Source organism: Phycodurus eques, chromosome 6, assembly GCF_024500275.1.
Source record: "Phycodurus eques isolate BA_2022a chromosome 6, UOR_Pequ_1.1, whole genome shotgun sequence".
Classification (NCBI taxonomy): Eukaryota; Metazoa; Chordata; class Actinopteri; order Syngnathiformes; family Syngnathidae; genus Phycodurus; species Phycodurus eques.
In genome coordinates this window covers 7,973,445-7,997,855 of record NC_084530.1, presented here as the reverse complement: position 1 = coordinate 7,997,855, position 24,411 = coordinate 7,973,445, and the positions used below count along the sequence as shown (strand labels likewise).

Below are 24,411 nucleotides of genomic sequence, written 5' to 3'. Positions count from 1 at the left end.
GTGTCATACAGAAAACAACGGAAATACAAGAACAATTCCAGTGATGCATGTTAATAATAAGTGGCAAAAAGCAAGTGCAGTGTTCTTGAACAGCTGTTTTTAAGAAGCTGTTAAAAAAGCAGAAAGGGGGACGAATGAACTGAGCTTCAAGCTCTTCTGCAGATGATTCCAGTCATTTGCAGCAGAAGACTGAAGAGAGAAGTGGCCAAAGGAAGTTTGGACTTTTGGGATTGTGACATCGCATTGTAGATTGGGAGTACTGTGATGGATAGTTAACAATGACTGTAAATAAGGAGTTTTCCCTATTACAGTTTTGTAACTCAACATGAACCAGAGTTTGTCTGCAAGACTGGAGTGAGGACCAGTTTACCAAGGAGTACAGCTGGGAGTGGTGAGTACTGAAGTTAAGAAAACATATGGCATTATGGTACACGACATCCAGTTTATGAAGGAGGGATTTGGAGGCAGACCTGAACATTATGTCACCATAATCAACAATTAGAATGACTGACATTTTGACCAGGAGTGTTGGTAAATAAATCCAATTCAGTCAAATTTGCCATGTGATTGACTGGCAACCAGTCCAGGAGGGCGTACCTCACTTCTCCCCTCAAGTCAGCGGGGATAGGCTATAGCTTACCTACAACACTGAGGACAAGCGCGATAGAAAATAAATGGACAAAACACTAAGATTCAATTTAGTCACAGCAAGCTACTGTAGCATACTGTTTAAGGTACTTTTGAAAATAATTTCACATTTTCCACATAGGCTGCAGCTGTATAATAATTCTCCTTTTCTCACAATATACTGTATCTCGTAGCTTTTTGACTAATAGGGAGACAGCTGCCTTAGTTAAAACATTTCTAACAGTTACTGTGTACGCTAATTCATGCGGCACTTAATAACATAACGACAATAATGTATGTGTCATTTTGCCACACGGCTCTGGCAATATTGTTACACTTCAATTACACTACATGCCACAATCAAATTCAATCAAATGTCCCACTCACTCATAGACACATATGCACAAAAAAGATGCAAGAACATCTATCCTACACCTGGGAAGAAGAAACCCACTACAGGTTGGTTGCTAATGAGGTTTCCTTTCATGAACTAAGACCAGCGGAACCAAAGTTTAAAAGGTTAGTCTGTCGAGAACAAACTGGAGTTATCATCTATCTCGACCGGAGGTGTTAAGCTAGACAGGGTTACTATTTTTAGCGCATAAATCACCACCCTCATTCCTCTTGGCCTTTCACTAAGCTGATGAGTGCTGAGAGGGAGGGCAGGTTGCCACTGCAGCTCACAGGGGGTTTTCCTTCCTGTGCGCTAGCTGTTAACATTTATCTGCAAGCAATGCACTAAGTGATATGTGACATTTTAACCACAGTTTGGCCCAACCCAACCCACTTATCCAGCCATTTCAATACCGCCCATCCTGTTAAGTCAGGGTGATGGAGAAGATGAAGTCCATGTCAGTTGACTTAAGGAGGGAGACAACGTCACTGCGGACTGATCACCCTTCAATCAGTCAATACATGCAGTACACACAGAAAGACACTTACATAGTATGCATTAGGGCTCGGAAATCACAATTAGTTAGTCGTGTTGACAATAATGAATGACCTACGAATCAGAATCGAATGGTTACTCCTGGTACTATTCTGAAATAAAGACGTCATGGTCCAACAAATAAAAAATCCAATTTGATTATTTGGAAACTATATATTGAAACCTAAAGAGAGTATACTGACGTGTTTTGGCTGCCACTTCTCCCTGTGAAAAAGCTTTTCTTTTTAGTTCAAAATGGATTACTTTAATCAGCATCCCTCATCGTACCATGGCCAAAGGTAGAACCCGGGTTGGTTCTGCACCTGTCGGTGCCGTAAATCCTCGCTGCCTTGGACCAACTGCCTCCTTTCTAGCTAGTTAGCTAGCTAGCTAGCGCTCGTCATTTGCCACGCTGTGTTGGCTCAATTTGAGCTCATTCATTCTGCCGTGGTTGCAGTGCAATTTGGCGATTTATCCTTTCCGGCTTCAGTTGTGGCGCTGCCATGAATATCTGTGCAACTCCTTGGGCTAGACAATCGGATGCCTCCTTCCACAGAGATCTCGGTGGAGGGCCATAACTACAACTGCACATGCACAGAAACTATGCTCAGTAAGTCCATGTCAGAATAAAGTAAGTCGTGTGTCATTCTTTGATTCATTGTGATTTTTTAATTTATGTTTTTATTTTTTTCAGCCAATTCGAGTCACCACCGATTCTTGAATAGCCCTAGTATTCGTTGAGCCTAACATGGTATTACTGAACCTAAGATGGCAGCATGGTGCAGTAGAAGATGGTCTGCCTCACAGTCGAGAGGTTCTGGGTTCCCGCTTGTGTGGGTTTTCTCCCGGTACTCCAGCTTTCTAAAAAATGCATGTCAGATTCATCGACGACTGAAATTGTCCATAGGTAAATACGAGGGTGAATAGTTGTTTGTCTATATGTTCCCTGCGATTGACTGCTGACTTGGGTGCACCCCGCAAATTAACTGGGACCCTAATGAAGTAGTACAGTAGATGGCTGAACCTAAAATTGTTTTTGGACTGTGGGAAGAAGCACAATGATTTCCAGCAGAGCAAAACAATGACATGCTCTCCCACTAGATCGCCGAAGGTACAATTAACTTGTGTATCCACCTGTTGCCATCCATACAAAAAAAATAGCAATAAAGGTTGGGAAAACACAAGTCTAAAATACTGAGTTTCAAATGGGATTTAGGATTTGGGCAAATTACCAGTAGGAATTTGTCAAAACAGGAATGCTGGGATTCGTCTAAAATGGATTCTTTAATCCAAAATGGCTGACTTCCTGTGGGGACTGTATCTCTTAACCTTCCCGGGTGTGCTACTGAATGGGTTTTGGCAGGGTCATATTCGAAACTGCACAACTACTGTACCTATATTTTCACCGGGATACATGCACTTGCATAAATTGTTGAGTTTTCCGTCTTTTCGGCCCCCAAAAAGGCGATTAAAATGAATTCTTCTGATAAATAATAAATAAACTGAGATTCTAATAATGCTCTGTTTGATTGACACCATCATTGAGGTATTAATTTAATTGTTATGATCATGGTTTGCAGTGGTGGACAGCTGCACTTCACTCAATCGAATGCTTTTCTTTGCTTTTCCTATGATCATATTCCTAATTGTGCCACAAGCAAGCTGTGGTGTGTATGTGAGTACGGTGTGGCTGTTAGCGATATGCAGGTCCCAACACGATGCAGTCAGTCTGTCACTGAACAGGTCAAGCAGTACTGTCAGGTTTTTTGACACGGGGAACGTGATGCTTTACATTTTCAAGTAAAGCAGAACAGAAAGAGAGGATCAGGCCACCTGACAAGTGGGCATTCCAATGGCACACAAAGTTGTTGTTTGAATATCCATCTTCATTTGGAGCCTTCCATGATGCTGACTGTGGCTCTTTTGGTTAGTCTGTCTTCTGACTAAGACATTTGTGTGGCAAGGATGCCTGAGATTTGAAAATTGTAATGAAAAAAAAAACAATCAGGCACTACTCAACAACTCTCTCTGTATCAATAGAATATTGGGAATGAAATAATAATGACATATTGCTGAACAACACAACATGTATACAGCAGGGTGGACATCGAATTTCCCCTATAGCGCAGGTGTCAAACTCAAGGCCCCGGGGCCAGATCCAGCCTGCCACATCATTTTATGCGGCAAGCAAAAGCAAATCATTTGTGTCCACATCATGTTTCCTTCTTAAATACCAATATTGCAAATTGTCTTGAATTTTAATAACATTGACATATTGCAAGCATTCTTTTGTTATCAATTCCCCTTTTAAAACAAATTGAATAATAGTAATAATTAGTAATAATTTGTTGTGCATATATAATAACATGAGATGATCATACATTTGTATGAGTTCAAATTCCTAACGGCCATGGGAAGGAAACCATCACTACGATGTGGCTTGCGACCAAAATCTGTTTGACACCACTGCTATAGGGATCATAATCCGTATAAAACATTTTTAAAAAGAAATCATCCATCCATCTTTTTTATATAGTGCTTGTCCTTATTATCCTTATCGTGGGTGAGCTGGAGTCTATCAGATATAAATAACAACTGGTGGGAAGAACAACCACATCAATTATGTGACGTTCCTGCATGAGCAAGTGTGACTTCGGCTTTATTAATAATTTCTTATTCTTCAGATGTGCTTTACAGTCTCTCCAGGAACCCCGGTCACCCTCTGAGTTGCTTTTGATTTTGCAGCAGCCTCATGTTCAAAAGTATTACCCATTTATCAACTTTCAAAAGTGATTGACCTCATCAGGCTGCCAGCCAATTAAAGGGCACAAAGAGGACCTGACACACATGTACTGGGAGGAAGACAACAGAGGGCCTGAGCCGAGATTCGATCCCAGAACCTCTGGACTGTGAGGCAGACATGCAAAATTAAATTAAACGAGGTATAAGATTCAATGAAATTATGATTTTGGGAGAAAAAAAAACCCATCTAAATAAAAAAGTCTGAAACTTGAATTTCTTCTACATTTCAATGAGGGCATTGTTAAGCAAATGCAAATTACTTAAATTTCATGAGCGACCTCAGATTGTTTCAGATGTGTTTTATTCATGTTTGAAAGGGTGTGGGTGGGGATTACAAATAGGGTCCTCTGTTCTGAAGAAATGCCTCGGTGTTGAAAGGTTAGGTTGACAATATCTTGCAGGTTTACAACGAGTTCTAATAACCCTTTCAAGGGAAACGTTCACCAGGAAATGGTACATCAGTGTCTGATTAGCCTACCCATCCTCTCACACACACACACACACATTGAGTGCATGTGCTTGAAAGTCTCCCTACAGCCAAGCCTTGATCAAACCTGCTTTTAGACAGCATGTCACAGACTATTAGCAAGAGACACTCCACAACTGTTACTGTTCATTAGGATCCTACAGTTTATGAATACCCTTCGCAGGCAGCCGAAGGGACCACTAGTGACCAAAAGTCACTGGAAATTCCATCCTCATTGGACAACAACATTTTGTCAATCAATGAACCTTAAACTGGAAAATTTACACACACTGTATATACAGTGATACCTTGGCTAGCAAATTGAATTTGTTCATGACCTAGCTCATAACTCAGTTCATATCAAATCAGATTTTCAGCCATTGATCCAAACCAGCTCTAAAAAAGTAATTATTTTGTGTTTTTTAATCATAAAAAACAGCACTGTGTTGTACAAAAAAAAAATATATTATTTTAAAGTGTAAAAAAATACTGTTTCAAGAAATTTTAATTACTGTACATACTGTAGTATTGGTGTTTTGGATGTGTGCCTTTCAGGGGTGTGGCCTAGTGAGTGACAACAGTGGCTGAAGTCAGGTTTGGTTAGTTTGTTGGGTTATTCTGCATGTGAGTGTCACGGCATGAGTTGTGGCAAGGAGCTCCTGTATCCTTGCGAGTGTTCTCATTTTAAATGTGTGTGTTTGACTGTTTGTACTGTTCAATAAACAGCCGAAAGTGCATCAGCAACTGTGGCATTACAGTACCTTAAATGCTCTATATTTTTCTTGACTTCAGCGGCGCCGTATCTGAAGCTCGTCCGTAACTACATCTTGGCTCGTAACATCAAAGCAAAACAAAACAAAAACAAAAACAAAACAAAAAAGCCAAAAAGCGACTGCTCGTAACTTTAAAACATTTTAAGTTGGGGCACTCAGCCCAATTTGATTAGTGGCCCGACAGCGATACTTGAGTGGGCCAAAAGCAAATGGCGAGTGATTTGGACTTGGGTCCGGTGAGAAAAAAAAAAAAAAAGGATCTTTTACCAACATTGTCACGTTCTTCCAAAATTCCAATAAATGTACATAGATGGAATGCAACACTTACCATATAACCTAGCAACTAACCCATAATGAATTGTTCCTCAGTGGACTGACAAACAATTATCTGAGCTGAGATGGAATTCTTAATGTTGAGTGAATCAAAGCAGTGTGTTGCAGCAAGTATGAATGTGAATGACTTTGTGTTTATTCATTATAAGTTTAACAGTTAAGAAAGGTGTTTTGTTAGTTCACTTAATTGCGCTTTATCATGCATTTTGATATCAGCAGGGTTGGTATTTTATTTCAAAGGGGCAAAGTAAATTATTGCTCCCACTATTTATCTTTGTGGGACCATAAAGGGACATTGAACACAGGAAAACTGTTATTTTGATATTTCAAAAGAAAATTACCTTGAGTTCTGAAAAGTTGCTGTTCAGCGAGTTACTTTTTTATGCACTTTCAGCTGTGACCTAAACAAAATACGGTGCTTCTAATCAGGACTTTGTTTTTATGTTTGAAACGTAAACTTTTAAGAAGCAGTATTTCAGCAGAGGTTTAGTTTAAGTACTGCTCTTTGATTTTGTTATATACTTTTTGAATGTGGAAATAGGGCATTAACAATTAAGTGTGTTTGTTATCTTATCTACAGTATTTGTGTTTCTCTTAAATTGCTAACTTTGCTCACTGTCTGCTAAAAATGTCCAGCCCAGCTCATGTCCTCAGTCTGAAAAGCAGGCCCAACCGAATATTTAATGGAATAGCCCTGGTATAGTTTGTATATATTTGCCTTGATAAGACCTTTACTGTTGGACAAATATCAATATACATCATTTTCATTTATAAAGTTGGTCATGTGCTTCATCTTGCATTAAACCTATTTAATGCATATACCAGATCATTGGGATGCATGTTCATTCTTCGGGAAAAGAACGTTCATCGACCTCTTAAGCACATTCCATAAACATCACAGAGAGAATAATAATTGCTCTTGCTTGTTTTTTTTTAATTTAATTTCCAGGGCAAGGGAACGCGAAACATGATCTTTATAAAGTCTGCAGGCTGACTTCCACTGCATTTTTGAAGTTTTATAAGCACATTGTGAGCTCTTATATTACGATATCTCAATATGTTGTCGAGTGTAGGCATAAAGAAGGTTTGGGGAATGCTTATCGGTGTGTTTTTATTAATTATGGCATGACATTGCATTTATTCTTTCAGGAGTTAACAAGAATAATGATCTTCCTCTTATTTGAATGCCACGAACAAAGGCATTCCACTAGTAAACTAGTAAACAATATAAAGGAAATTATAATAGAACCATTGTTCATTTTGATTTAAGGAACATGTTTTTTTAATGAAGGCTTCCTCTTCAATTTAATTTGCTCTTCTGTTTGTGTCTCTTTCAACACAACTAGAGAATGTGAAATTGAATTGCCCTTCTGTTAGGAATAAAGCTGTTTTCTTTTCTTCTTCTGAATTACTTTTAAATGAAGATGGTAATACAAATCTAAAGCTGCAACCATTGTTAGAAGCTAACGGAGCTAAGCCAAAGAATGTACAGTTAAAGACGAAATTATCCATGACCTGGTTAAATTTAGAGTGAAAGTTAATTTTTATATTAATTTTGTATGTGTCTATATATTTACTGGGCATTTTCTGGCTGGAAATACACAAGTAAGGGGCAAAAGATTAAAGTGGTGTTAGACTGAATAGGGATAAATATAATTTTAACAATATATTGGGTACGTTTAGAATATTGGATAATCCTCTATTTATTTAAGACTATGAATATTTTTTGCTATGGAACCTTTTGGCAAAATGAAACCATAATGAATGTGGTCTTGTTTCTTGTGTAATTTTCAAGCTAAAATAAAATTTAAAAAATACTAAATAAAAAATGTGCCCCAGGTATGAATAAGGGACTTAATGGTATATGATTACAATTTAAAGGTAATCAAAACATTTTCTAAATAAACAATGCTCCCTGGTTTGTATTACATTATGAATTTAAATACTAATTTATATTTTATTTTTTTATACATTATATTAGAATTTAGTCGGTGGTGTGAGTTCGCTATGGTTCCATGGTTTGTAGTACATCATGAATTTAAATAATGTTTTATTCATTTATATTTTATACATTATATTAGAATTTAGTGGTGTGCGTTCGCTATGGGAATGAATGTGGTGGTGTGCGTTCGCTATGGGAATGAAAGAAATGCACCTTGTTGCTTTAAAATGTATCAGCAACAACAGAAAATGTCATATGAATAAAACATTTACCTTTCCATCTTAATCTAATGGCACGTTTCCTTGTTGTAAATATTCCTGTGCCTTATGGCAATGGGCAAAATATTCCCGAGGGAAATGGACCAATGAATGCAAACAAAGAATACTTCTACATTTGATTTTGATTTGTTGTTTGTTTCTCTACATTTAAGTTACTCAACTATTCAATGGGTGAATGCTACTTGAGATTGGGTAAAGACATTCCAAAGCACTGATTGTCAACAAAAGGTGGGTCACACACCCATTTTGGTGGGTTGCGGACTGTATAAATTCAAGTAACATTATTGTTGTTAGAATTTAACTCTGTCGTAAACTGAGGACCCATAGTACAGTGCAATATTTAATGCACCTCCGAGGTCGGACTTATTTAAAAAAAGAAAAAAAAAAAACATTATTTTGACAGTCATGCGTCAGAAATGCTACTACTGGGGGTGTAACAGTGCATGTGGTCGTACATGTTTTCGTATTCTGATTTTTCAGGACGGCACAGAAGCGTACAGCGCGCCGCCTTGGAAAAAAATAGGTAAGGGACAGGAAGTGTAACTGCCTTTCACTCTAACCACTAGTTTACTGAGTGAACAAATACACTGTAGTCTCTGGCTAGTGAAAATCATGGCTAGCAATTTGCTTTTGGCGGTACGTTAAAATCATTTGAAACTGCGTCTCACGAACAGGAATATCACTACAGCAAGAGAGAAAACTAGCATGGTACAAACACAACTTCCAGCGGCATTAAAATGTTTCCAATGTAGCCACAGAAATAACAAACAGCATAATCATTCAGACTGATCACAGTTATCGTTGCACCTGTATACATGGTTCATTTCAGAAAAAGAAGGCAAACTTGATGTTGCACTTTCCTAGAAAGAAAAGATGACCGTAATTTCTCGTGTATAATGTGCACCCGTGTATAATACAAACCCCCAAAGTTGACCTAAAAATTCTGGAAAACCCTTCTATGTATACTGCATTTTTACAATGTGTGCTTTTGCTTCTAACCATATGATTAAAACGAAGTATTATCTGTATTTTGTTAGTTTTTTGCAAATAATTATTCTGAAGTTACGCACTTTATTTGAACATGTCATACTTGCTCTTATTTTGACAAGATTCACAAAGTTCTGAGCCTTGCGCAGCCATGCCGTGACTGTTAGTAAACTGAAAATAGTGTGTTACCCCAGGAAATTTATCTTTGAAAACATTGTCTCAAAACCGAATCACTCATAAACCGGGTCGTTCGTAAAACAAGGTTCCTCTGTATTGTACATTTAATGCTGATTGAAGAGAGTATCTGTTAATGATATTATCCATCATAACTGGTCTTCCATTGGTCAGACAAGGAAAAGATAAAATGGTTGTTAGATTTTGATGTTTTCAGAATTATAAATGTTATTTTTAAAGCTTGGAAAAGAAGACAAGATAGCCTGTTGTTGACACAAATCTTGTGCTAGATCATTTGAATGTTCGAAGTCCAATAAGCCTAGGTTGGATGGGCTTGCAATACTATGCATGACATAATAATAACAAAAGTCATTCTTAATTCATTCATTTTTATACATGCAGTTACCATATTCATGCTCGCGTTTCTAAATGTTATCTGAATCGCCCTTGAAACGTAAGGATTGAGTTATGTTTAAAAATACAACATACATGTTTTCAGAGGCTATTTTAAAAAATACATTTTGTATATTCTTCTATTTTCTACTTTTGCCAAAATAGAGAAATGAGGGTCCCAGGGTGACAGCAGTTGAGAACCACTGTTTCTCCCAAGAATATTCAGTTTTGTTCATAATGTCTGCCACTAAATATGGTGGTTTTCATTGTCCATATTAGATGTATATGCATATTTTATTTTGTTTTTCTATAGCAAACGTCAACAATCTGTTTGTAGTAAGTCAGCATTTTTTGTTCCAGTGCACACACATCACATCATAGTCTGTGTCCTTTCTGTTTTGCACTGCCAAGTGCCTTGTGAAATAGTGAACATCACAGTGGGGTGTCAATGGTCTGTTTTAAGAAGATGGCCAACACCCTCCCCTCGCTTGAAGGAAGCGCACAACAGATGACAGGGTCTATTGCCTGTGACAAGCAACCATGCTGTGGCGCACGATGTCATTTAGCCCCACGCCTAATCTGGTTTTCTATTCCCAAGGAGACTCCTTGTAACGATGTATGTGTGCTCTGAGCTTTTGCACCACATTGTTTGTTTCTCAGACCAACTCGCTTCCGTCAAAAGTGTCTCCTCCTGGGTGATTTACCCTTTGTAAACATTAGAGATCACATCTCAAACATTTTAATTATGTTACCCGAGCTGAGCCTTGCTTCCACTTGTCAAGCCAATTCCAAATATAATGGAATATTTTCATTTAACCATCCATGCGTCTAGTGATATGTGTGTGTGTGTGTGTGTGTGTGTGTGTGTGCGTGCGCGTGCGCATGCGTGTGTGTAAGAGCGAGTGAGAGCAAAGGGCAAATCAGTGTGGATTGCCCCAGGTCATATACAGTAGACTGCTGGTTAAGTGGACATCAATGATGCAGCAGCCACGCACCCGCACAAACACAAGCACAAGCACAGCAAAGCTCTCAGTTTCATTTGCTGAGGCCTGTGGTGAATGGGGAAGCTTCTGCATTATTGATGCTTCTATCCTGTAAAACACTGAACTCGCTCGCGCTGCTGCTAGCATTAGACCTGGCAGTCAACAAGAGGAACATTTTGTAAAATAAATTGCTGTGGCAGATACAATCCTCAACCACCCGTCGTAATGCCACTTTAGTCACAGTCAGAAAAAGACAGCTGTACTCATTAAGCCCTGTTTCCATGGAGCAATACTGATCAGTTAGCTTCACCCGAGTATGGTCCTGACAGGGGTTCAATCACGATTGTCCCTATTAACTCCATGCTACCTACTCGGTTCGCCATGGCTCATACGACCAGGTGTGACGTACTATTTTTAGAATCTGGTCAGTTGGGATCCAAGCAAGCAGAGCAATTACCATATTAGTGCTATAAACCACCACTTCAGACAAATTCCTATTTAGACAGGGCATTGGTGTCCATCTTGTCGCATCTTAAAGGATTAAAAAAATATAAATGGGTAAATTCATAAATAGCCGCCTGCCTCGCACCCAAAGTCAGCTGGAAGACGCTAAAGCTCACCCCTGACTCGAATGAGAAGAAGAAGAAGAATCATCTTTTATTGTCATGAACATGCATGCATGCACACGAAATTTGTTCTCTGCATTTAACCCATCACAGTGAACACATACACATGTTAGTGGAAATAAGCAAAATAAGCAACATCACTGAGCTGGCCGACTGGTTAGCGCATCTGCCACGCAGTTTTGAAGACCCGGGTTCAAATCCAGCCTCGCCTGTGTGGAGTTTGCATGTTCTCCCTGTGCCTGCGTGGGTTTTCTCCGGGTCCTCCGGTTTTCTCCCACATCCCAAAAACCTGCATGGTAGTTTTATTGAAGACTCTAAAATTGCCCGTAGGTGTAAATGTGAGGCTGAATGATTGTTCGTTTATATGTGCCCTGCGATTGGCTGGCGACCAGTTCAGGGTGTACCTTGCCTCTCGCACAAAGTTAGCTGGGATAGGCTGTCGTACACCCGTGACCCTAGTGAGGATAAGCCCTATGGAAAATGGATGGATGGAAGGAATGTGCAGCTTACAGTGCCCTTAAAAACACTGCAGCTTTAAAGGCACTCACAGTCATCTTGCTGAGTCTGATCACATCTACCGGTGCAAGATGAGTAGTAACCAAAAAGATCATGTGGTTCATATGTTAGCCTCCCCACGAAAGATCATTCTTTTCCAGCAGGAGTGTTATAAAACATCAATGTGAGTCATTCAATGCAGGTAGCCTAGAAACTGCAGATCTTAAGGATATTTACTTGACATCGGAGTTTCTTCTTCGACTGGTTGCCTGGGAGGCAACTTCCCATTTAATATGTGTGGTTGCCCATGGCAACAACACTACAAAGTGCACATCAATGTATATTAAAAAGATAATGGATAACTTCTTTAGAGCAAGTGATACCCTGTCCTAGTCCTCGGTGCTACCCATCGGGCCACCATGAGGCTAAATGTCGTACACTGAGGTCAAAGGAATTTTTAACTATATACAGCACAGACAACCATTTATGACCACTTGTTGCGAGGTAATTTCTTGATCACCATCAAGATCATGTTTTAAAATGCATAATTTATGTAAGTAATGCCCATTCAGGATAGTGAACGCAGGGGAAGTAAAATTGGATATACAGTATTAGACCAAAAACATTGATGGTTTCGTGTTAAAGAAAATCACAAAAAGTCCACACTAACTCAGATTCAAGACCTCTTTGTAAATTGACTATGAAGAAGCATTAAAACAATTTTATTGGGACAAAAGCCAGTTACCCCTTTGAACCCCTCTAACTGTTTGAATCATGAACTGTCCCAGCTCAAACTATTTTTGGCTGCTAGGGCTTCGATGTCATCTTTGTAGCGCACTATTTTAAGAGTCCCGGTCGATGATCTTGAACGGCACAAGTCTGCCTCGTCTCCGATTACAGAGGCCAAGTTAGGCTTCTGTAATGCTGAAAGGTTATACGCATCACAGCCCCCAAGCAGACGCGTACATGGAGTTTCACACATGGCAAGCAGTGGCTGATTGCACATGCCTGCAAGTAAAAGCCAATGAAGATGAGAACTCATTGAATGACGTATTATTATTCTTTTGCATCTCAAATTATTTTGATGGGAAAAAAAATATAAATGTATATAAAAACCTATATATTTAAAACAATGTAACAGAAACAAAATAACACTGGACTGTCCTCAAATAGAGGTTGCAGGTATGCTGCCTGTGTTCCAAGTCTTCATTTGACCCAGTAAAGTGAATATGCTGGTTTGCCAGCATTCCGTTTTACACCCCCCTGCCCCTCCTGCTTCCAGTGCATTCTCCAAGCCTCGTCCCCGCTAATGGCAGCCTAATCTGCCAATCATTTTTTTCCCCTAAATCCTACTGGATTAGAGTTATTATTTAGAGTTAAACCTTGAACTCCACCACTGTTCTGAGAGCAAGCTCAAGAGATTTTGAGCATGTTTTGAAATCACAACCTGCATTATCAGGAGAGAATAATCTACTCTTCCAGGGTTGTGTGGAGGAAGTGACGCACTAAATAGAATATTTCAATCCCATTTCCTAATGGCAGCACCCAGGGACCTCAGTGGAACTTTGATATTAAAATGAATTGAATTATCCACCTGCTCCTGCTGTTGCTGCTATTATTGCTGCTGTTGCTGCGAGTCACTCCCACACCTGCTCGACTAAATCCAAAGGCCATATTGTACATGCAATAGGAATTTTCTTCTGAATAACCCATATTGTTGATATTAATTTGTATTTGTTCTGTAGCTTTTACCTTTGAGATATTTTTAAATGTTATTTTCAATTTTGACAGTTCCATATCTAAAATTATCTCTAAAAAAATATATATATTTATATATATTATTTTATATATATTTTCCATTACAGGCATAACCAATGGTCTAAATGTAGACTTGATTACAAAAGGCTAGATCAGTTTTTCACAACTGTCTTTGAGCAGGGCACATACAGTATTTTACATTTGAGAAATCTCACAGCACACAACCAAATAAAAATGTCAACGAGGTTAAGTAAATTGTAGCCGCAGGCCGACCGGCTAGCACATCCGCCTCACAGTTCTGAGGACCCGGGATCAAATCCGGCCACGCTTGTGTGAAGTTTGCATGTTCTCCCTGTGCCCGTGTGGGTTTTTGCTGGGTACTCCGGTATCCTCTAGGCTTTACACGATCAGGATTTTTGGGGCCGATCACCAATCAGCAAGTTTAAAAAACCTAAAAACCGATCACCGATCTGATCACAAGATGGAGCAATGTGTCCATTTATATGACTTGTTCATTTATTGTATATACTTGTGTACTATATACTGAGTACTGTATCCATCCATTTTCTGTACCGCTTATCCACACTAGGGTCGCGGGCGTGCTGGAGCCCATCCCAGCTCAAAATTATTCTCTAGCATTTTAGACAAACGTTAAAACGTCAATAACCTCTAGGGGGCATTCAAGGATTGGCCACTGACATCAATTTAGGTCAGATCAACATTACAACATGACAGAAATAATGGGTGCTAACTTACTGTAAGTAAATTACTTTATTGCAATTAAATGACTAAAAGAAATACTGATAATGACATGCTTACTCGAACTTTCTCACTGTCCCGGCTATGTGGACGGGTGTTGTCCAGAGTTTGTGTCCATTTGGCTTTTTTTTTTTTTTTTTTTTTTTTTTTTTTTTATACACGCTGCGTTGCGGCAGGGTCCTCATGTACATTCTTCAGGTGCCCGATCAAATTTGTGTTGAAGCATTTAGATGACCTTCCCCACAACGTACCTCAGTTGTGCACAGACTGGAAATACCTTACGTGTTGTTTATCTGAGACACCGCAAAATAGTCCCACACCGATGACGTGTTTATTAACCGACAAGATAGAAAAAAACTTTATTGGCCATCAGATTGATACAGTACTGCGCCACAAGACACGTGACAGGGCTAAAAACAAACTAGCTTTTGGATTCATACGCAACGGCGACGCAGAGTTAAATGTCTGGTGCGGAGCCGATCGATTACGTCATTGATCGGATCGGCAAATTATGACATGAGAGCCAATCAGCATAAAATGCTCATTATCGGCCGATACCGATCACACCGATCAGATCGGCGTAAAGTCTAGTTTCTTCCCACTTCCCAAAAACATGGACGGTAGTGTAACTGAAGACTTTAAATTGTCTGTAAGTATGAATGTGAGTGGTTGGTTGTTTATATGTGCCCTGCGATGGCACATATAAACAACACCCTGCACTGGCTGGCAACCAGTGCAGGGTGTACCCCGCCTCCTGCCCATAGTTAGCTGGGATGGGCTCCAGCACGCCCGCGACCCTAGTGAGGAGAAGCGGTGTAGAAAATGTAAATGGACCAATTAAATGTTATTTGATAATTTCATGGAGCACACCTGATGATCTCACGTTACATTATGCCATGTTAGAAAGTTGCAAAAGATTGTGCTTAGAAATATGATTTTCAAAAATGGGGGGAAAAAATGAATTCTTAGTCTTTCACCACCTTCTTTTCTCATTTCCAGCAAAAATACTTAAATTCTGTGAATTTCTTTAGCTCTTTCTTTAGCTCAATTTGATATGTATTCATCATACCATTAGCCCCTAAGGAGAAAATGTTTTTTCTACAACCATATAAATGACATATAAATAAACTGAGTTACTTACATCTGTGTCTGGCCCCTTATCAGCTCCTGGACAGGAGAATGTGACAAACTCATGGCACCTCTTATGGACCACAAAACAGCAAACTGCAAAAAAAAGGAAGTCAAGAATGGCATGAGATTGGTCGTAAAATGAAGTACATTGACACATGGAGACAGAACAACGACATAAAGGGGCCAAGTAATACAACAGTTAAGACAGATTGTATCATTGTCCATGTTGACAGCACAGTGACAGTTATTGAAGGAGCGAGTGAAGTCTAGTCTCAACTGGTTATCGAGTGTCCAGATGGCCTGGTTCTGCCACTGCTCTTATCACTGAGTGTGGTGACACTGCTTGGGCAGACACTTAATAGCATCCAAATTGCACCCAAATACATGGACAAATGGATACAACTTTCACGCTTTGTGCCAATGCGCACCCACATACTGTCAGAGCTTAAACGGTTGGTCTGGTGGTAAAAGTAATATGAGATCACTGAAGTCTGTTGCAACCTCTCAATTGGACATCACATCGGGACAACTGTGAAGCAATGTAAGTGTCACTGGGCCAGCACAAGCTCAGTGCAAAAAAAAACACAGCAAAGCACACAAAAAAAAAACATAAGCAAGCGAGCTAATACATCCGATGTGATGTAATGTCATCTATACTGTACATAAGAAAACTGCAATAGGACACTCCTAAGTCATTTGGAAACATCTGCTGCTTAAAATAAATAAAATTGAATGGTATTAAGTAATGCATAGACTTATGCCAAGGTTTAACTGTTGTCAAAAGCGATAGTGTTCACAGAAGGACAGACTCCCAGAGTGGATTTCCCATAGTGACTCAAAATGTTGAACAGTGAAAATCAGTTCATATATCCACTCCTTTATCCAAATCTTTACAACAACAGAGTGGATTTTTCAACACCACTCCAAAATATTTTTCTAGAAATGCTTGTGCAGTTGAGGCAGCATGGTGGACAAGTTGTTAGTACTTCTGGCTCACAGTCCTGAGGTTCTGAGTTGAAATTTGCGCTCTCTTTTCTGTGACGTTTGCATTGTCTCCTCATGTTTGTGTGGGTTTTCTCCGGGTGCACCGACTTTCTCCCACTTTCCAAAGCATGCACGGTAGGTTAATCGAATATTCAAAATTGTCCTTAAGTGTGAATGTAAGAGTGTTTATCAAGCGCCTAAACGCTCACTTGATGTTTGCAGGGTCGACACTTGCTGCATAGCATAAAACCATTGGACTGGTGGTTTCTACAGTCTTCACTTAGCATTGAGCAAGCCTGAGTAGACTGCATTAGTGGTTTGTTTTCCATTCGTGCTGCAATGCCTTTTGAAATAAGCTTGCCTGCTTTTTAGGGCCACATTTGGGCAACTTATTCATGTATAGAGCAAAGTGTTGGAGAAAAGTGTCATTAGGACACTTAAAATGCCTTACCTGTCCTTCCTCTCATTCCATTTCAGCCCTCTCTGGAAAGCAAGACTAAAACCTGTCTAGGCATGGTGCTGCACAGCTGTCATTCTGTGACATATATGTACTGCACATTCAACATCAATTTTAGGCATATCAGAAGATGCACCCATATGTTTCACAGTGTGCATGATACAGCGTACATAAGGTACAGTATGCTTTCACAGTAGAGCTGTGTGGGTGAGAAATGTGTCCCACATAGCACTTGACTTATTTATATTTCTAGTTCACACGGCTGGTTTTTACTTTTATTCCTTTTCCCAAAAACAATTGGAATGCACTACGGCCTTGCAAAAGATAAATCCTAACATTTGACACGAGAAATTGGCAGGACATCAACAGTCCCTGACTGTAAGTTACAGACAAGTTTTTCTTTATCTTCACTCCTGCATTTGCTAAACATTAGCACAGAATTACCATTTGGCGCTGTTATTATTTCCCTGTGTATATTTCATGAAGAATTTCACGAGTGGCATTCAGTAATTTTAACAGCTTCACAAGTCAGCGTATTGCAAGAATCAGTAGTTTTTTTGAGAGAGAAAATCGTGCGCTGTTGTTGACTACGTTACCCCTACGTATAGGGCAGTCCTCACTAATGAAAGTGAAGTTTGAAATTAATGACATGAAAGCAATGCAGCCTCCACACAGACATATTACACCACCCCAACTTTGACTACCCTCTGGTTCTTCCTCAGAGCTATTGGCTATTAGCTATTGGCTATTGTATTTGACCTGGGGGGGGGAGTGCATGGTTGATATAGTATATCCGATAGAGGGTATAAATTTGGATTCTAACAACTAATCGCGACAACGCTTGTTGATGACATTATTATATGTACGTCTGTGTGGACATGGCACATCTTTTTTGCCCCGAAATTGGCCCATTAGCTATCGCGGGCGGGTCCTCAGATCTGGTCTGACATATATTGTCGGGAACGACATAAGCTCTTGTACTGTGACAAAATCCACGACCAATGATTTGGGCCTACGATAGCCCTATGACGCCAAAATGAAAAGTCTAGCATGTTTGATTTTTTTGAATATCTTCCGTGTAGTGTGATGTATTAACGACAACTCTCCGACAGCGCACCTCGATGTCGACCAATCGGATTGCGTATTGTGACCGGCGCTTCACCTACCTGGCTTGCCATTGTCAACGTACTTGGTTCCTGTTGTCAACATTTATTAACGAGCACGAACCAATGTTTACAGAAGCTTTGGAGCATGATTTGACAGAACACCGGCTTGTTTACATACAAACGTTAGTTTGCTATGCTACGTAACATTATGCTGCCTGCTTGCGAGCCGTATTGTTATAAAAGTACATGAACATACCTCAAGCTCTTCTTGAATGGACAGCCAACTCCCGAGCACCATTGACTGTATCACGCTTTTCCTCTTTTATTCCCCAACACAATACAATACATTGGAATGATCCATTGTTGTTATCATCGCCATGGTAACGGGTCTATCCGGTCGCATTGACCGGTGACACGTTTTCCGGTTCTGCCTCTCCGACAGTTTTTGTTTTGACAAGATAAAGCCCAGTGATCGTAGTGTTGCCACTGTCTGTTTGAGATACGGCAAGGTTTTATGTCAGTAGTCTGACATAGTGCAATCGTGAAAGACCAAATTGGTAGTTTGGTAGTCTGATCCAGGCATAACAGGAGAAGACGGAGAAGAGCTGCTAACTGCTAAGCTAACGTGAAATGTGGTGCACCAAAGTGCTTAGGTGCAAAGCTTTGGTAGTACAGTAGTAGTAGAAGTCTGGCTAGAATTGCGTTATAGCAGACAGTAATCAACTATGCACCGCTAATTAGTAGGTAATGAGAGAAAATAATACACAGCTACACAGTAAACATAGCACACACATCAGAAAACTGGAAATTAATCAGAACGCTCAAGGAGGAGGAGCCTATAAGTTCAAAAGTCTATTAATATATCCATCCATCCATTCTCAATACCGCTTATCCTGTTCAGGGTTGCAGGAAGCACAGACATCAAAATTATTTACAAGGGGTTGGTACAGATTTATCCATCCATTTTCCATACCACTTATCCTCACTAGGGTCGCGGGCTTGCTGGAGGCTATCCCAGCAAACTTGGGCGAAAGGTGGACTGCACCCAAACTGGTCGCCAGTCAGTTGCAGGGGACATATAGACACAGACAACCACTCACACTCACATTCACACTGTCACTGAGTGGGAACTAAACCCACACTGCCTACACCGAAGTCAAGCGAATGCACCACTACATCATCAATGACTATATTAATATTTAGTACAACCCCAATTCCAATGAAGTTGGGACGTTGTGTTAAACATAAATAAAAACAGAATACAATTATTTGCAAATCATGTTCAACCTATATTTAATTGAATACATTACAAAGACAAGATATTTAATGTTCAAACTGATAAACTTTATTGTTTTTGGCAAATAATCATTAACTTGGAATTTTATGGCTGCAACAAAAGCTCAGACAGCTGCCAAAAAAGACTGAGAAAGTTGAGGGATGCTCATCAAACACCTGTTTGGAACATCCTACGGGTGAACAGGCTAATTGGAAAAGGTGGGAGCCATGATTGGGTATAATAGGAGCTTCTCTGAATTGCTCAATCATTCACAAGCAAAGATGGGGCGAGGTTCACCTCTTTGTGAACAAGTGCGTGAGAAAATAGTCGAACAGTTTAAGGACAATGTTCCTCAACGTACAATTGCAAAGAATTTAGGAAAAACCAATGTCAGTAAATACAGTTTGGCGCTACATCCGTAAGGGCAACTTAAAACTCTAGTATGCAAAGCAAAAGCCATTTATCAACAACACTCAGAAACGCCGCTGGCTTCTCTGGGCCCGAGGACTGATGCAAAGTGGAAAAGAGGACTGATGCAAAGTGGAACAGCCCGAGGACTGATGCAAAGTGGAAAAGTGTTCTGTGGTCCGATGAGTCCACATTTGTAATTGTTTTTGGAAAATTGTGGACGTTGTGTCCCCCGAGGCCAAAGAGGAAAAGAACCATCCGGACTGTTATGGACGCAAAGTTCAAAAGCCAGCATCTGTGATGGTATTGGGCTGTGTTAATGTCAATGGCATGGGTAACTTACACATCTGTGAAGGCACCATTAATGCTTGAAAGGTAGATACAGGTTTTGGAGAAACATATGCTGACATCCAAGCAACGTCTTTTTCATGGACGCCCCTGCTTATTTCAGCAAGACAATGCCAAACCACATTCTGCACGTGTTACAACAGCGTGGCTTCGTAGTAAAAGAGTGCGGGTACTAGACTGGCCTGCCTGCAGTCCAGACCTGTCTCCCATTGAAAATGTGTGGCGCATTATAAAGCGTAAAATACGACAACGGAGTAGTGCAGTATCCTCTCCCCCTTCCTTCAGACTGCGCAGGCGCACGGCAGCAGCAAACCCAAACATGTCTGCTGTGTGGAGCTTTTATGCGATTTGTGAGAATGATGTTAAGTTTGCATCCTGCAACAAATGCCTCACCTCTTCACGAAAAGCTGCACAACACTCGTCCCGTCTCAGCTTCCACCACATGGTTCTCTGCTCTGACTTTGTCTTCCTAATCTTCCTCCCCACCACCAGAGTCATCTTACACACCACCATCCTATGCTGTCGAGCATCACTCTCCCCTACCACAACCATACAGTCAGTAACCTTCTTCAGATTACATCGTCTGCACAAGATGTAATCCACCTGCGTGATTCTACATCCGCTCTTGTAGGTCACCCTATGTTCATGCCTCTTCTGGAAAAAAGTGTTCACGAGAGCCATTTGCTCTTGTGAACACCTTTTTGCAAAGTCTACCACCATCTGTCCCTCCAAGTTCCTTTCCTGGATGCCGTACTTACCCATCACTTCTTCATCACCCCTGTTTCCTTCAGCCCTGTTTATGATATTCTCCTGTACATGTATCATAAAGGTTAAACTGCACATTGCAGCGCTCGAGACTTCTACCTAAATGTGACCCTTTTTTCAGGATGTGCGAGTAAAAATTTCATGTGGTCGCACTTTCACGAGTAAATAATTCATGTGGTCGCATTTTCGCGAGTGCATGTTTTAACGCTCCCAAAACACAGTCTCACTATATAAGACGCCATCTTTTTCACTGCTTTAGTCAATCTCCTCCACCTGCATGCTGTCCTTTCTGAAGAAAGAGCACCTTCTCGTTATTCTGAACCACCAACAGTCATTCGCGCAAGCGCGTTTAGACCCCTCGCCACGGCAAGAGTGAGCCTTGCATGGCAGAGCAGTCCGCTGCGTCGTCAGGAGAGGAGGTGCCACTGAAAAGGGCACAGATAGTACTGGTACCCACTCAGATTCATAATGACATGACATTGATCCGTCCACCCCACTTTTTTAATCAGTCCCTCTTCCTGATGTCTGATCTCCAACTCGGCAAAAGAGATGCATGTTACAAGCCCGACATTGAACTCATGCTGTCTGCTTCTCACATAAAATACTACCTGTATAGTTACATGTTTTGTTGTACGTTTGTAAGGCTGAGAAGAGCTGGGAGCACACAACTCTGGCCTTCCGTGTTGCGAGCTTTATAAATTCCGACTCTCAGTGGAAATTGGACACACAGTCACCGCATCGAGTCATGAGTCTCACTACCCACAATGTAAAACATGTTTCCTCAACTTAAAACAAAGTAACAATTTACACACTGTACTCAGATATTTGTAATTGTATCTCTACTTAGCTAGATGAGTCTTGTGCCATGTACTTGGCACTAGCTAAATTGAAATACCTTCAAAATATCAGTAGAAATAGTTACATCTTTTCTTTTTTTTTTTGGGCCAACTCCTAATTTTTTATAGCATGCAGCCAGTGGCCAAGGTCTTTAAAAACATGTTGCCAGCACTGCCTGTTGTACTGTTCCCCAAAAAAAGAAACAAAAAGCAATTATAGCGTGTTTTTTTTTTCAAATATAAAAACGTTTTGATGCTCTATGCACGATCGAGAAATCCGAATAATACTACTACTGTTATTTGAAATGTGAATTTCATGTAGTTTACATTATTCTGTATTTATGTAAATGTTTAAACTTCAGTTCATACACATTAATATATCTATTAACATACATCGTGCTGCTGTACCTCCCCAAAAACGAGCAGTGCAAAAGTTAGTTGCACAATGATTTTTTTATTTTTTTTTGGTAGTAATATAACAGTAAAACCATCTTTCAAATGACATTGAATGTAACAGGAAAAAAAGCCCCACCTTTATCAGTGTTGAAAGAAAAAAAGATACCATTGTTGGCCCATGTTCAGAAATCAAGTACTAGAACAAACAGATTTTGAATGTTCTGTTTGTTATATATATATATATATATATATATATATATATATATACGCAGTCAGTGTATGTGTTTAAAAAATGACTATCATAAAGAAAATGTATAAAAGGTTAGAACTTAAGCATGCTAGACGGAGACAGACTGGACAGAACCCAATTAATACGAACAACAGTGGGGAGCGATGTGACTGGAATGCTGATTGAGATCATCTTCAATACTCCACAGCACATTGATTTTGTTTACAACATCCAAGTAGCAGCTCGCAGCAACACCACAATTTTATTTCAGCCCCGGTAGGTGCTGTTGTTTTGGTTAGCGGCATCGTTCAAATAGGCTTGGCAGTTAACTTGATAGCGTCCGTATGAGATGGAGTGGAGACAACTATTTTTGGAAATACTGTATTTAATGCGGAAAGTGTTGCCGTTGTCTGTTTGTGTGTGTGTGTGTGTGTGTGTGTGTGTGTGTGTGTGTGTGTGTGTGTGTGTGTAGGTGTGTGTGTGTGTGAGAGAGAGAGAGAGAGAGAGAGAGACACCATGCCATGTTTTCTGCTGAAGGTTTTAGTTTGGCCTTCGGGCTTTGTGAAGTGGTTATGTTCTTTGCTGAAATACTAAACCTTGAGAACAAACAAGTGATTCGATCAAACAAAGAACAGTTTGGCAGTTTAAAGAAAGAATAACACAGCCCACAGTTTATTTGGACCAAACTTTAACAATGTTTGACGCACTAAATGCTAAAATGGCAAAATGGGACATAGCAAGAGTGGTTTCCACGGCAACAAGCTATAATGAAGTTATTGTAAGAAACCAAGGAGCCTGGCTTCCAATGAACCAGAGGCCATGTTATTGAACTGAGCCATGGTCACTGGTCTGGGAATGACAGAATTAACATAGCATCAGTGACTCTGAAAACATACAAAATGATATTATACGACGCTCCAGGCCATGTTTACTGTACAGATCTTTCTGGCAGCTATTGAGTGTAAACTATCGCTCAGAGCAACAGGAAATAAATATTGCCCAAATCTAAGAATTACAAAGAGCTTTCTCTTATAGGTTAAGGAATGAAAACAGACCAATTCATCAAACTAAATTCTTTCAGGCAGGCTGCCATCACACAACATTTCAATTGTGAGTAGGCTTTACGCCGATCTGATCGTTGTGATCGGTATCGGCCGATAATTAGCATTTAATGGTGATCGGCTGATCGGCTCTCATGTCATAATTCGCCGATCCGATCAATGACGTCATCGATCGGATCCGCACAAGACATTTAACTCTGCGTCGCCGTTGCATATGAATCCAAAAGCTAGTTTGTTTTTAGCCTTGTCACGTGTCTTGTGGCGCAGTACTGTAACTATCTGACGGCCAATAAAGTTTTTTTCAATCTTGTCGGTTAAAAAACACGTCATCGGTGTGGGACTGTTTTGCGGTGTCTCAGATAAACAACACGTAAGTTATTTGCAGTCTGTGCACAACTGAAGTACGTTGTGGGGAAGGTCATCTAAATGCTTCAACACAAATTTGATCGAGCACCTGAAGAATGTACACGAGGAGCATGCCGCGTTCAAGCAACGCAGCGTGAAAAAAAAAAAAGGAAAAGGAAAAGCCAAACGGACCCAAACTCTGGACAACACCCGTCCATATAGACAGGACAGTGAGAAAGTTAGAGTAAGCATGTCATTAACAGTATTTCTTTAAGTAATTTAATTGCAATAAAGTAATTTAATTACAGTAAGTTAGCGCCCATTATTTCTGTCATGTTGTAATGTTGATCTGACCTAAATTGATGTCAGTGGCCAATCCTTGAATGCCCCCTAGAGGTCATTGATGTTTTAACTTTTGTCTGAAATGCTAGAGAATAATTTTGAGCTGGGATGGGCTCCAGCACGCCCGCGACCCTAGTGAGGATAAGCGGTACAGAAAATGGATGGATGGATGGATGGATACAGTACTCAGTATACAGTTCACAAGAATATGCAATAAATGAACAAGTCATGGAAATGGCCACATTGCTCCATCTTGTGATCGGATCGGTGATCGCTTAGTGTTTTTTTAAACTTGCTGATCGATGATCGGCCCCAGAAATCCTGATCGTGTAAAGCCTAATTGTGAGTGCTTGTTAAGCCTTGCTTTTACACAATTACCACTATAAACACGCATTTGATTTGA

The 24,411-nt window shown here is 40.1% G+C and overlaps 1 protein-coding gene across 1 annotated transcript in view; it reads right to left on the bottom strand.

Annotated features, from left to right (window-relative positions):
- Nucleotides 1-24,411, bottom strand: part of prkcaa (protein kinase C, alpha, a) — a 162,817-nt gene that overhangs the window by 86,081 nt on the left and 52,325 nt on the right. Inside the window, exon 3 of the mRNA XM_061680640.1 lies at nucleotides 15,466-15,548. Within this exon, the coding sequence (XP_061536624.1) occupies nucleotides 15,466-15,548 (83 nt within the window). The remainder of the gene's footprint in view (nucleotides 1-15,465; nucleotides 15,549-24,411) is intronic.